The sequence below is a fragment of the Salmo trutta genome, chromosome 1 (genome assembly GCF_901001165.1).
Source record: "Salmo trutta chromosome 1, fSalTru1.1, whole genome shotgun sequence".
In the NCBI taxonomy this organism is placed as follows: Eukaryota; Metazoa; Chordata; class Actinopteri; order Salmoniformes; family Salmonidae; genus Salmo; species Salmo trutta.
In genome coordinates, this window is record NC_042957.1 from 33,303,497 (window position 1) to 33,317,919 (window position 14,423).

The 14,423-nt window shown below is 41.9% G+C and overlaps 2 protein-coding genes across 2 annotated transcripts in view; one reads left to right on the plus strand and one right to left on the minus strand.

Moving 5' to 3' along the window:
• Positions 1 to 996: 996 nt before the first annotated feature.
• Positions 997 to 3,969, minus strand: LOC115194401 (proline-rich nuclear receptor coactivator 1). The gene is made up of 2 exons (XM_029754072.1): positions 3,608 to 3,969; positions 997 to 2,892 (listed from the first exon to the last, which is right to left on the minus strand). The coding sequence occupies exons 1-2, from the start codon at positions 3,956 to 3,958 to the stop codon at positions 2,413 to 2,415; spliced, it is 831 nt and encodes a 276-aa protein (XP_029609932.1). The 5' UTR covers positions 3,959 to 3,969; the 3' UTR covers positions 997 to 2,412.
• Positions 3,970 to 7,564: 3,595 nt separating this feature from the next.
• Positions 7,565 to 14,423, plus strand: part of rngtt (RNA guanylyltransferase and 5'-phosphatase) — a 149,594-nt gene continuing 142,735 nt past the window's right edge. The window contains exons 1-6 of the mRNA XM_029754085.1: positions 7,565 to 7,684; positions 7,786 to 8,002; positions 8,693 to 8,802; positions 9,312 to 9,415; positions 9,548 to 9,636; positions 13,746 to 13,821. Coding sequence (XP_029609945.1) covers positions 7,939 to 8,002; positions 8,693 to 8,802; positions 9,312 to 9,415; positions 9,548 to 9,636; positions 13,746 to 13,821 — 443 coding nt within the window. The 5' untranslated portion in view covers positions 7,565 to 7,684; positions 7,786 to 7,938. The remainder of the gene's footprint in view (positions 7,685 to 7,785; positions 8,003 to 8,692; positions 8,803 to 9,311; positions 9,416 to 9,547; positions 9,637 to 13,745; positions 13,822 to 14,423) is intronic.

Consider the following 14,423-nt stretch of genomic DNA (forward strand, 5'->3'; position numbering starts at 1 on the left):
ATCAGCATGACAGAGTGATCTCCAGCCTTATCCTCGTCAACACTCACACCTGTGTTAACGAGAGAATCAATGACATGATGTCAGCTGGTCCTTTTGTGGCAGGGCTGAAATGCAGTGGAAATGTTTTTGGGGGATTCAGTTCATTTCCATGGCAAAGAGGGACTTTGCAATTCATCTTATCACTCTTCATAACATTCTGAAGGATATGCAAATTGCCATCATACAAACTGAGGCAGCAGACTTTGTGAAAATGTATATTTGTGTCATTCTCAAAACTTTTGGCCACGACTGTATGTGCCAGATCAAATGTTCTTCAGGCTGAGTAAACATGTTGCATAATGATATATGGTCAGAGGGGGCACTCTCATCCATTTACTTCAGTCTACAACAGCAATTCAGATAGGAGAGTTGGCTGATATTCAGCCTGGTTCAATAAAACAAGGTTAGTTGCACTGTTCAAAGTGGACACACTGCATTACATACGTTTGTTGCTAGTTTATTTTTCACTGTTGTGTAAATTATCTTCAACCACTGCCATTAATACTGAAACTAGAGTACTACTCCATTCTCTGTTGTATACAGATGTAGGATCTTCATTTGTGCAGGTTTGCTACAGCAGGAAAATAATGCTGCAGCAACAGGAAATGTGAATTATAATTAATGGACATTTTTGTAAGAGTTGATAGACTTTCATAAGGGAAAATCAAGTCTGAAATTTCAAAGTGGAAATTAAACTTCAGAAGCCTTTTTAAAACGAAAAATATATATATACACTACACATTTTAAAATGTCCTGCCTTGGAGGAAAGTTCTCCTGCAAAAGGGTGATACGATTAAGATCCTACATCTTTAATATATTAGATTAATCTAACATATAATATTAGATGTAGAGAATAAACCCATACATTTATGGGAAGCCTGACTGGCATTAAGAAGTTTGTGCCATCTCAGCCTTTTCAACAGACATTTTTCTGGTGAGGAACAGACAGACAACATATTGGTGGTAGCCAATATTTTAATGTCAATTTAGATATTAAATGTACCAAAATTATAAATAATGTTCTAATTGCCATGTGGGTGGTGTTTTTAAAAAAAACATGAATACAAATTTAGTGACTAGACTAAAATCACTTTTCTTTTAACAATTGCAACAACATGAGTCGATCTTCGGTACAGTAATACAATTTCATCATTGTGACATCACTGAGAGTCAAGGAACAAGAGCTAGCAGCTGCCTGGCTCCAGAGGTCAAATCACCTGTCTCGGTCAATGAGAGAATATTTGAAATAGACAAGATGGCGGCATACACATTGATTTAAATTTAATAACGGCGCACTTTCTAAATTCAAACAAACCCCCTGCAACTAGACATGGATGTTTAGAAGACAGGGGTTGTCAGGAATTGAGGAAGTGTCGCCATGTTAAGGTTGGTCAAAAATTCTCTGTGTTACGCCAAACAGTACCAAATCTGTAACAGCTAATGGAGCATCAGGATCTTATCACAGTAGTCTGTTACAATCTGTTAGCTAGGGTCAAAGGTGTGTTACATAATAATAAAAATCACTTCTGGTAAATATAATTCTCAGTGCTTTTGATGAAACATAACACTGGTGACCAGTGGGAAAATGAAAGACATGAAATAAAAATACAAAGCATTTTTTTTTTTTTTTAAACATAACAAATTAGTCAGTAATAGAGACTTAAAAGAATAAGCACTCAGTGCTGAATGTCTGTTTTCTGCAGTGGCAGTTGTCCTCTTCAAAGGGAATCATTGATTCTGAGACGTTCATATTGCCACCCCATCTTCTTAATCTCGCCCACCCAGCCAGCTCAATCGGCCGTTGAGCTGGGAAGATTATTTTTGTACTACAGGACAAAAATGTGTACTGTAGTACAGGAGTTGTGAAACAATCTTCCTTCTAGAGAGTTCTGTCCTCCACAGTGCTTTCAGGGCAAGAGCAGGAAACAGGTGGGGTAAGGTTCACAGAACCCCAAACCATCACACAACTCTATGCTCGCCGCAATGGGGGACCCGTGTTTTGTTTTTCAGTCAGTCTTGTGCAAATTTGTAAAATGTTTTCTTACGTTCAATGCAGCCCATTATTTACAGTAAAAAAAGTGCACCAGTTCATGGTGAACATATTTTAGGCTTCAGTAACAAAACTATACTTTCTGTTAAAATAACATGAAAAATATACTCATTTTACATGTTTACAGAATTATTCATTTACAGAAGTTCTTAAAAATAAAATAAAAACAAGCCTGCTTGCTCAAAACAATGTGAAATTGTATTACAGATCAAAAACTCATTACATTCGGTTGCTGTTAAGTTATCGGTCCAGTTTTTCAGTGCCAAATGTGTTGTCATTGATCAGGTATAGAAGGATCGTTCCAGCTTTTCCATCCATTGTGATCATGGTTTATCTTGAACCTTCAGCAAAGACTTCAAATGAAAAGTCATTTTCTCTCGGTTGTGGTCGGAATGTTGGGGGACAGTCTCACCAACCCAGTGACTGGGTGGTTTGGGCAGGACACTTGGAGACGGGGGCTCGCTGAATTTAGCTCCAGCATAGATCTTCTCTCCGTCTTTGAGCTCCTCCTCGGGTACAAGCTCAGCTGGGAATACATTCACAATCTTGGCACTGTTAGCTGAGTTGAAGGGCTTCTTCTCTTCTCCACAGAGGAGCTGGAAGGGAGCAGAGGGTGGCTTCTGGTGGCAGCTGCTGTGGCTTTTCATTACTGAGAGAGCATTGCCAGGTGCATTAGCGTGCCTGCGCCTATGGCTCCGGGTGTTCAGATTCTGGGCAGCTTGATTGTGTCTATTGAGGTTGTGGACAGACTGGCCTGCTGGTCCTGTGGCTCTCTCCACTCTCACACTTTTTGATTTCAGTAGCTGGGAGGAAAGAAAAACTAAATTACAACCTCACAAGGGTCAGAACCATTCTAACGTTGTTATGCAAATTGACTTTATATTTCGATTGCTAAGCAGAACACTTGAGGAAAGAAACAATAATTGCCTGTTCCATCTAATTAGTTTTTTTGTGTCAATGCCTTTTGTTAACGTCTCAGGAACTGGCACATCGTCAGCATGTTGAAATCCTTCAAAACAAATAACCTAAATACCTGTAACACGTCTATTCTGGTCCATATTGTTTTTTTAAACAGTGTACAATGTGAACCGTATTCCTATAGGTCCACTGGTAATAATACCAGTGCCCGATTCCAACCATGGAAGTGGAGTTAACGTACGTCATTTTTTCCATTCAAAGTTGGCAGGCAGTCTCGTTTGACTCTGCCTAGTTATCGTTCATAATCACTCTGGTACGTTAACCTCGTGAGTGCACTACTTTAGAATGGGGTCGTTGGTTGAATATCAATTTGTAAATATGCAAACGTTGAGTTTTTAAGCCGTCAAAATAAACTAGGGGAAGGACTCCATCCCACTGCTTCAAGCGAATTTGTGTCATGTTTACACTATGAATGGTGGTTAATGGATACAAAGCAGGCATACTATTTCACTAAGAATAAACAAATAAAAGACATACAAATGTACAAGCACAGAATAAGAACGAAAACCATCTCGCTCTCAAAGTAACTCAATTGTATACCTCTTTCTTTGTTCCCTGCTTAATATTGTGAAGGGTCAACGCAGTCGCCTGGGTCCGGTTGGTCGTGAGCTCGGCACTCTGTACTGGGGATTTCGAAACTGCGACATTGTTGTCTGCCAGATGCATGGGGTTGTTTCTCATCGGTTTTTGCTGGTGTGTTCGCTGTAACCCCAACATTGTCGAACGCAGTTTCCTCCCACCTTTCTTCAACATTGCTTGCCTTGGTTTGCTTAGGCTGGCCCCGACATGGTGGGATGTCAAAACGGATGGCTTATTGTTTTTAATAGGGTGACTTAGTGATTCGCCCAACATGACTTCAAAGTCCCGTGAAGGTGGCGAGGGAGGACACATCGACGAAATTAGATAACGCTGCCTGACTATTTTTCAAAAGTTAAGTTATTTACCTTACATTAGTACTTCGCTATCAACAGCTAACAGTAGCTAAAGTTTCTCTAGCTCGTCGCTGGCGGTACTGAAGTCTGTCCAAAAACATCTCTGTAGATCAATTGCAGTGGGTTTTTGATAATACATTGAAGACGAGTTCAACGATGTTGATGGCGTAGCTAGTCTCCTAACTCTAAGCGATGTTTTACAAGACTCGAGATGGCGAAGAAGCGATGGACATCGCGCATGACAACTTTCTGACTATACACGCTACTCGCAAAACCCCGGATGTCGGTAGCCACCACCATTTTAATTGGATAATGCAGAAGAAGCACAAAATTGCAGACCTCCCACGTTGGAAATTACGTAATGTATGTTGTCATTCATTCTCATGATGGGTACTTTCCAAGCCATCGAATATTGGAGCCTGGGAATATCTGTCTGACTGGCCGCCTGCCTCTCTGTCTGTCAGTGTAACACAGCAAGAGAATCATTTTCATTACACATAGAGATGTTTTCCAGACACACATTATTGTTTTGTTTTCTTCATGTGTCTGTCCTCTGAGCCAGGCAGCCAGCACTATTTTAGTATTCAGATCCCACTGAGGGAGGGCATTCAAGCTGTTGCTGAGCTCTTGTACATCTGCTTGTCTGGTTGGATCGGCAGCATCAAATCCGCTAGGCAACAGCTGCTGCCTGTGTTGCTGGGCGGGGGGAATGTCTCATCACATGAGCCGACCCTCTGTGATTGGTCATCCTGATCAACATTTTTTTCCATCAAATTTTATTTTCACACGTACACACACAAAGATTATGTAATGAGTGTTAAGATTTGGTGGTCTGATGTACACTCATAGTATAGTAGACAGCTGTCCTGGCCACATTTTCCCTAAATTAAGGGAATTAAAATGAATCCTATCATGGACAAATTTGTCCTCTGTTCCTCTGCTTCATGAGCATGTGACATTTTCAACCTCTCCCTGACTGAGTCTGTAATACCTACATATTTCAAGCAGACCACCATCCCTATGCCCAAGGAAGCAAAGGTAACCTGCCTAAATGATTACCACCCCGTAGCACTCACGTCGGTAGCCATGAAGTGCTTTGAAAGGCTGGTCATGGCTCACATCAACAGCATCCTCTCAGATACCCTAGACCCACTCTAATTTGCATACCGCCCCAACAGATCCACAGATGATGCAATCTGAATCGCACTCCACACTGCCCTTTCCCACCTGGACAAAAGGAACACCTTTGTGCGAATGCTGTTCATTGACTACAGCTCAGTGTTCAACACCATAGTGCCCATGAAGCTCATCACTAAGCTAAGGACCCTGGGACTAAACACCTCCCTCTGCAACTGGATCCTGGACTTCCTGGCAGGCCACTCCCAGGTGGTAAGTGTAGGCAACAACACGTCTGCCACGCTGATCCTCAACACTGGGGCCCCTCAGGAGTGTGTACTTAGTTCCATCCTGTACTCCCTGTTCACCTACGATTGTGTGGCCAAACAAGACTCCAACACCATCATTACATTTGCTGATGACACAACAGTGGTAAGCCTGATCACCGACAACGATGAGACAGCCTATAGGGAGGAGGTCAGAGAACTGGCAGTGTGGTGCCAGGACAACAACCTCTCCCTCAATGTGAGCAAGACAAAGGAGCTGATCGTGGACTACAGGAAAAGGTGGGCCGAACAGGCCCCCATTAACATCAATGGGGCCGTAGTAGAACGGGTCGAGAATTTCAAGTTCCTTGGAGTCCACATCACCAACGAACTATCATGGTCCAAACACACCAAGACAGTCGTGAAGAGGGCATGACAAAACCTTTTCCTCCTCAGGAGACAAAAAATATTTGGCATGGGTCCCCAGATCCTCAAAAAGTTCTACAGCTGCACCATCGAGAGCATCCTGACCGGTTGCATCCCCGCCTGGTATGGCAACTGCTCGGCATCTGACCGTAAGGCGCTACAGAGGGTAGTGTGTACGGCCCAGTATATCACTGGGGCCAAGCATCCTGCAATCCAGGACCTATATAATAGGCGGTGTCAGAGGAAAGCCCATAAAATTGTCAGAGACTCCAGTCACCCAAGTCATAGACTGTTTTCTCTGCTACCGCACGCCATGCGGTACCGGAGCGCCAAGTCTAGGACCAAAAGGCTCCTTAACAGCTTCTAACCCCAAGCCATAAGACTGCTGAACAATTAATCAAAAGGCTACCGCAATATTTGCATTGACCCCCCTCCATTTGTTTTGTACACTGCTGCTACTCTCTTGTTTATTATTTATGCATAGTCACTTCACCCCTACCTACATGTACACATTACCTCAACTAACCTGTACCCCCGCACACTGACTCAGTACCGGTACCCCCTGTATATAGCCTCGTAATTGTTATGTTATTGTGTTACTTTTTATTATTTTTGAATTTCTTACTTTAGTTATTTGGTAGATAATTTCTTAACTCTTCTTGAACTGCACTGTTGTTTAAGGTCTTGTAAGTAAGCATTTCACGGTAAGGTCTATACTTGTTGTATTCGGCGCAAGTGACAAATAAAGTTTGATTTGATTTTGATATGCACTACCACACTATTGCACTCAGGTGAGCAACATTACATGATCAGACATGGCTACATCTATGCCTGTCATGAGCTGGGTCGTGAGGGATATGGGCAGGATATCTTATTTACATTATATAATTACGTGTTGAATGGATCAGATATTGTATTGGAATCCCTTTTGTATGTACAGTATATGGCAACATCAGACCAATAATATATAATTAACATTCAAATTCATACATATGATATGAAGGATGGCATGGAGAGCTGCATGGATGAGGCATGTAGAGAACCTAAAACGGAGACAGGTTCTCCCTTTGTTGGAAAGTAGTTGGTTGAAATTGTTTCAGATTGAGTGGAAAGAAAGAGCAATGAAGAGACACATTTCAACCTTCATAATACACCTATATTGTGTCTTAGAAGCAAGACATGATGACAGACAGACCATCCCACCACATAATTGTTTCGGGTATCTGCAAGTAAGGAGATTTGTAACCTAACCTGTCATAATAAAATGTTACCACCTGTTTTGTTGTGTCCCTAGAAGCCAAATCTAACTAATGTAGCAACATTTGCAAATATATGTCTGTGCAGTGGTGGACCCCATACTTGAGTAAAAGTGGGATGACCAGGGATGTTCTCTTGGTGTGTGAATTAGAATTTTTTTCTGTCCTGCTAAGCATTCAAAATGTAACTAGTACTTTTGGGTGTCAGGGAAAATTTATGGAGTAAAAAGTACATTATTTTCTTTAGGAATGTAGTGAAGTAAAAGTAAAAGTTGTCAAAAATATAAATAGTAAAGTAAAGTACAGCTTTTTTAAAAAACTACTTAAATAGTACTTTAAACTATTTTTACTTAAGTACTTTAAACCACTGTGTTTGTGTCATATTTTATTGCGGTTGTACAATTTCATAATTTACTAAATATTTTTCCACACATTAAGCAACGAGGAGTTTTGGGGTTAGTCTACCACCTAATGGTTATTTTAAGTAACTGTCATCAAATGGCAAAACAGCGCGGTGCACACTGGGAGATATTGAGAATTAGATTTTAGTTCGTTCATGGACATTTATGTTGGTTCTTGAGAAAACGGAGGATTACCGCGACATTTGGACATTGAGCAATCGTGAGTAAAAACCTACATGTGGATAAATGTTCGAATTCCTGTATTAGACCATAAGAACTGGGTTAGGCCCAACATCTAACAAAATCAACCTCATTTTCAAGGCCCCAAATCCGCAGAGCATTGGCGCACGAGAGCTCGCGGTGAAGGGTGATCACCCAGGAAACGTTACACCGATGTTCAGCTGGCGGACTTGCTGTGGCTAACGTTAGCTACATCCTCAATTTGTGAAATTACAGTAGCGACTCTTGGGCAAAATGTCACACACTGGGCCTCCCCCTCGATGGCGGAATTGTCCTAGAAGAGGACAACCTGTAGCAGGTGAGTTGCGAAAGCTTGTTGTGTCGCTACAACGTTGGCTAACGTTAGTAGCCACAGTACTGGTGTTGTGGCGCACAAGCTACCTAGCTAACGTTAACTGGCACACACGGCAACGTGTCTCACATTGTATTTACACAAGTCAATGATTCAGACCTTTTTTTAAGGCCTTTCGTTTGATCTACTAAGTATTTACTGGACGAGAACCACGCGTTACCTTAGACTAGAGACAAAATCCCTATGCTAACACTGTTAGCTAACGTTATGTTAGCCCTTGTAGGCGAGTACATCACGTGTCACAACAAACCAGCATACGCATGTATTCATGTTAAAATTAATTGCCCAACAAGAAAAACTGACTAAACATCAATCTAAAGTAAACACTAAGGGTCTGTGTTTCTATAGCAACCCCAGCTAAAAAGGGGTGTGTGTGTTTTTGTAGTTAGGATTAGCCAGCCAGATTAGGCTACATGAAACGTCACATGCCATTCGCTTAGAATCATAAAAGTGAATCATGCTTACTAGGGGCGCTCCTTTTAACGTTTTTATTTCATGTAAATTGGCCATTAACCATGTCATGACGTATGGAAAACACAGGACAGTGAGTGTAGATACATGAGTGGTACTGTTTTCATGGTGTCTGCATATGTTGTGACCTGTCTGTGACCCCTCTTACTTTCACTGTCTCACCAGGTAAATTCCTGCCAATGAAGACTATGTTGGGCCCCAAGTATGATGACAAAGTGCCAGAAGAGAACAGGTTTCATCCAAGCATGCTTTCCCAGTATTTGAAGAGTCTAAAGGTATGTCTTTCCTGATGTTGAAATGTGTTTATTAGTCATTTGTCTCTGTTTGGGAAAATATACTGTAACGACCCTGGGTTTATAAGCTCGGATATCAACTCTGCCGCTTGAGCATGCTTTTGGGGCACAGTCAATAGTGTGCTGAACTTCGGGCTGGAAGGTTGAAGGTTCGAGACCTGCTCCCTGCCTGTTTCATTACATTGGTGTCAGAAGTGATCGGACCTTGCATCCACGAACGTGCGTGTGCATGGCCAGTGAGTGCATTCCAATAAGACGTTGAGTCGCAAACTAGTGCGAGGACGTGCTCTTTGAAAGGAGGGCGTTGTGTAACGACCATGGGTTTATAAGCTGCTTGAGCCTGCTTTTGAGGCACAGTCGATAGCGTGCTGGACTTTCGGCTAGAAGGTTGAGGGTTTCGAGACCTGCTCCTTGCCTATTTCATTACAATACATTAGACTACAGTGATGAATTGAGTACCAATGTCAACATATGTTTTGTGTCTTCTCTAGGTTAAAATGGGTTTGCTTGTTGATCTAACAAACACTACTCGCTTCTATGACCGCAACGAGATTGAAAAAGAGGGTGTTAAATATGTGAAGCTTCAATGCAAAGGGTATGTATGAGTGACCTGTTTTTTAAAACTCAAGATTAATTGTCTATGTTTACACATACAAATGCCGCTAGTTCAAAATAATGATATAATTTCTTGATTGAATATGTTGTGACGAGTTCCTTCCTTGTTTAGCCATGGAGAGAGTCCTTCAGCGGAGACCACTGCGATGTTCATCAGACTATGTGAGAACTTCATGGAGAAGACTCCAACTGAGTTAATAGGTAAGGAATGTTTGTACTGGAGCTTTACATTTTTTTTCTTCATTGTCAAACAATGTCCCAGTGTCTGGTGTGTTCTTCATGTGGAAAAACATGTTATTTTTGCATTTTTTTGGTCTCATTTTGGTAAGAGTCAAGAGGTGTAACTCATTTACGTTTTAACGTGGTCCAACAATATCCCAAAGAACACCAGTCTCCTCTTTGGGGTGTTGTATTATAGCATATGCCTTCATATCACTACAAAACAGATTTTCAAAGTAAGAGCAGGTCCAAGTTTGTACACTAGGGGGAGCCAGAATATAAGTACCAACAATTTCTCATCTTATCAGTCACCCTCTCTTCCTAATATTCTTTCAGCTCTTTATGATGTGATGCATTTTGTGTTTGTAAATACTATAAAACAGGTTTGTAAAATATTTTATAAAAGTAATCCCATCTAGGTCCTCCCGAGTGGCACTGCGGTCTAAGACACTGCATTGCAGTCTAAGACACTGCATTGCAGTGCTTGAAGCTTCACTACAGACCTGGGTTCGATCCCAGGCTGTGTCACATCCCAGGCTGTGTGTCATTAGCCAAGTGTCACCCGGTTAGGTGAGGGTTTGGTTGGGGAGGGGCTTTACTTGCCTCATCGCGCTCTAGCGACTCCTTGTGGTGGGCTGGGCGCCTGCACCCAGACTTCTGGCGTTAGTTGGACTGTTTCCTCTGACTGACACATTTGTCCGGCTGGCTTCCGGGTTAAGCAGGCGGTTGTTAAGAAGCGCATGTTTCAACCTCCACAAACAGATCTTCTACACAACCAGGATGCTTTAAATGATTCTCCTGATGTCTAAATTGTTGCACTGCACTGTTCCCATGGACACTATGGCCGTGTCTGAAATTTGTCTCGCTTACTACTTATTTACACTGCAAAATGTTTGCCAATTGTACTACTTACTATTTAGAACGTACTGTTTAGCGGTTAAGAGCGTTGGGCCAGTAACCGAAAGGTTGCTGGTTTGAATACCCGTGGCAACTAGATGAAAAATCTGTCGATTAGCCCTTGAGCAAGGCACTTAAATGACAAATCTAAATGTAGTGTAGTAAAAAATGAATACAGTAAGCAACAAATATCAGCATACTAGGCTCATCCTACTGAGAATGCGTAATCAAGTTAATTCCTGCCACTCGTTCATTTTGGTACAGTGCGGCTCCTCAGCTGATTATAAGACACACGTGGGTCTCTAAAGACAATTCTCTTCCTCAGTAGTGTGCAGCGAATTCTAATAAATGAAAAGCCGAAAGGAGCATGACATCCTGGCATTTAAAGCATACTACATTTAAAATATTTCACATATTATAAATCTTTCTGTTTTTCGGATACCCAAAATGTGTACTATTTAGAATGTAAGTACGGGTATTCAGACATGGCTTCTTTTAACAAAACTCCCTCCAAGGCTACTGGAGCACCGAGGTGTACTTCCATGCTGTGACCAGCAGGGGGCTCTGTGGCACTCTGTTGTGGCTTCTGGCAGTGCAGTTCCACAGCAACCTGTGTTCTGGCCGCTCGCCACTCAGTGCGCGTTGTAAATGAAATTGTTGGAACCTCAGGTTAGAATATATGAATGTCATTATAAAAATCTCCCCTGTCGGCCACCCATTGATATTTATCTGTTCTCTCTGGTATTAATGCAGACGGTGAAATTAGACAGCAGGACTGGAATTAGCAGACACATTTGTCATCAAATAACATTTCCTTGCATCATTCCCCCTCAAATAAAAATGATCATCATTACTGGAGACTTCATCTCCATTTCCATCTTCCCCTTTAAAGTTGATAGAAACCGCTGAATAACAATGACCGACGGCATCATGGCCGAGGGAGATGCTTCACACAAATCAAACCCCCCCCCCACCACCCCCCCCCCCACCCCCCCCCCCCCCCCCCCCCCCCCCCCCCCCCCAAATCACATCTCAATGCTGATAGATGCTCTGCCACTGACATACATTTTAAAGAGTGAAGATTTTGTTTGCCCCTATTATACTTCCCTGCTTTGAAAAATAAATGAACTGATTCCCTGTGTGCCCTGGCTGTTTCTCTGTCCCTCCTCCACCCCTCCCCTAGCATTAGATTGGGTCTGCCGTTCGTATTCATAAAGCGACTCAGTGTAAGAATGCTGATCTAGGATCAGGTTCTCCCGGTCCAGTCATTATCTAAAAAAAGCTAAATGGATCCTAGATCAGCATTCCTGCTCTGAAATGCTTTATGAATACGGGCCCTTGTGTATGTAGCATAACCTCCAGACATAGTGTCAGATAGTGGTTGATGAACTGGTTTTACAGTAACTGTCCAGTGTTTTCAGATTTCTATGAAATATTATCTTTATTTACTTACAATATGAGTGAAATTGTTTTCCTTCCCCCAAAATGGTAATTAAGTATTTTAAAAAGCAGCTTTTCTGTGCTGGAATGGTGTTGGCGTACCCCAACAACAGAATGGTGTGGGCATATACCGTTCATTCAAAATATTTATGCGAGTAGACCGCTGATTGGCCAGCTCATCTTCCTCTAGAGCTCTTATTGGCCAGCTGGTCCTCCTCAAGAAGGTGACATCATGTTCTGTTTGATGTGGGGTTATTTTTAAGTGTTTTTTTCCCCCTGCAATTTATGCTTTGGCCATAAATGTGTTTTGACCCCTTTCTGTGTTTGCAAACGTTGCCGCACAAGGGCAATGCTTGCAAGTTGGTGGCAGAACACGGAGGAATTCTTGCAGGACACCAGGAATAAAAAAAGCTAATGAGTGCATTTCACGCTACGTTTGTATTATAATTGGATTTTAAGGCTCGTATGAATGTCCTGCTTAATATAATGTTTGCGTCATTGCAAATCAACTGCATTATACTTCAAAAAAACACTTCAACTTCAACCAGTAAAATGGCTCTTTGGCTAGCTTTTGCTACAGCCTAATTTCAATGAGCATTAGCATTCTAGCTAACAACTGCAGCATCCCACATTTTTTTTATTTTTGAAAAGATCACAACCAAATATAATCTTAGTGACCTGTTGAAGAAGGAATCAAAACATTGTAAGCGTATGAGAAACCCAAAAAGGTATTTTGTTTAGAAGTAATACCATAGATTTATGTTTGTATGTTGAATGGGCGCAGATGGTGATGGCTTTGTTACTGCAGCCAAGAGTCGCACACATCGCTGCGTGACGTCAGTGTGTTGTACTGGAAAGGGGTCTATAGGACGAGTCAACATTATTTGGATGTGAGTTAACAGAATATTACCTTTTTAAAAGTGGGATTTTCAACGGGCAGTTACTTTAACCCCCTAGAGTCAATTGACGCACATGATACAAAATCCCCGTCAATATCCATTAGTTTAAGCTAGATGTCGATGTCGCACTTCTGCATCTTTAGTGAAAGATGGCAGAGCTAGAGCGGTGTTTGATTTTCGGGATGTCTCACGGACTGACAATCTTCTCATGAAAACGCCTGTAGCATCCGAACAGTAGCGTTTGCTCTGTGACCCCCGCAAGTGTCACAGGACTCATCTGAAGGTAACCGGTACCGGTTTAATAAAATCTATGCCACCTACCCAAAAAAAGGGGTTAAATATGTGTAAATTAAACAACACAAATATCTCCTAGAAATAAGACGCTTCAAAACCTTGTTTTTTATGATTTTTAACTTCTTTTTTTTTTTGCCATTTTATGAATGTTATTCAATGCGTTTCAATGGGATTTGGTACTAAAGGCCAAATTTAATATTTTATCAATTGAATCAATAAAGGGGTTTTAAAATGCTAAATGATCCATGGTATGACCACCCCCCACCTAGAGAAGCATCGCCCAGTAGACAATTAGGGGTCTTTCAGGACCCAGTGGGTATTATGCGTAGCCAGGCCACCAGCTCCACCACCTCCTGTCTTGACATATAGGATTCATGTCATGCATGTAATAAGATGGTTAGAAAGTGACAGGGTTATTGGACTGCCTCATTTGCGTTTTGTTGAATACAAGTGCGTGCGTGTGTGTGTGTGTGGTGTGTGTGTGCACCAATTGTAGTAGTAGTGACAGATGGGCACTTTGCTTTGTTGACATGTGCAGTGTCTTTCTCTGTTCTCCCACAGGTGTCCACTGCACGCACGGCTTCAACCGGACAGGCTTTCTGATCTGTGCTTACCTGGTGGAGAAGTTGGACTGGAGGTAAGGCCATGCCATCCCGATCAATCAACACCCCACAGAACTGTGTGTATCACATATGGCTTCTGTGTGTGTGTGTGTCTCACTGCCAAATCACATGTTCACGTATTCTAACATTGACCACAGAACCAACACAATTCCCAGAGTGCTATGGCTTGCATCACTTCTGTGTGTTCAGGATGGACCCCTGCAGTCCCGTTAGGGGTGGGGCCATGTTGCTGTGGAAGCAGACTTAAGCCTTGTGGTTGACCGGGTTGGGTTCTATCAGAGACTTCTATTACAACTATTTCTACCTGCACAAACCATATGATAAGCGCCAATACAAAACCGGCCACTTCGTTGACACACCTCTGCAATAAAAGTCTCTGGGTTCTATATGCAGTACCAGTCAAAAGTTAGGACACGTTGACTCATTCAGGGTTTTTCTTTCATTTAAAAAAAATGTCTACATTGTAGAATAATAGTGAAGACATCAAAACTATGAAATAACACATGGAATCATGTAGTAACCAAAAAAGTGTTAAACAAATGAAAATATATTTTAGGTTCCACAAAGTAGCCACCCCTTGCCTTGATGACAGCTTGACTTTGTCCCAAATGTAATG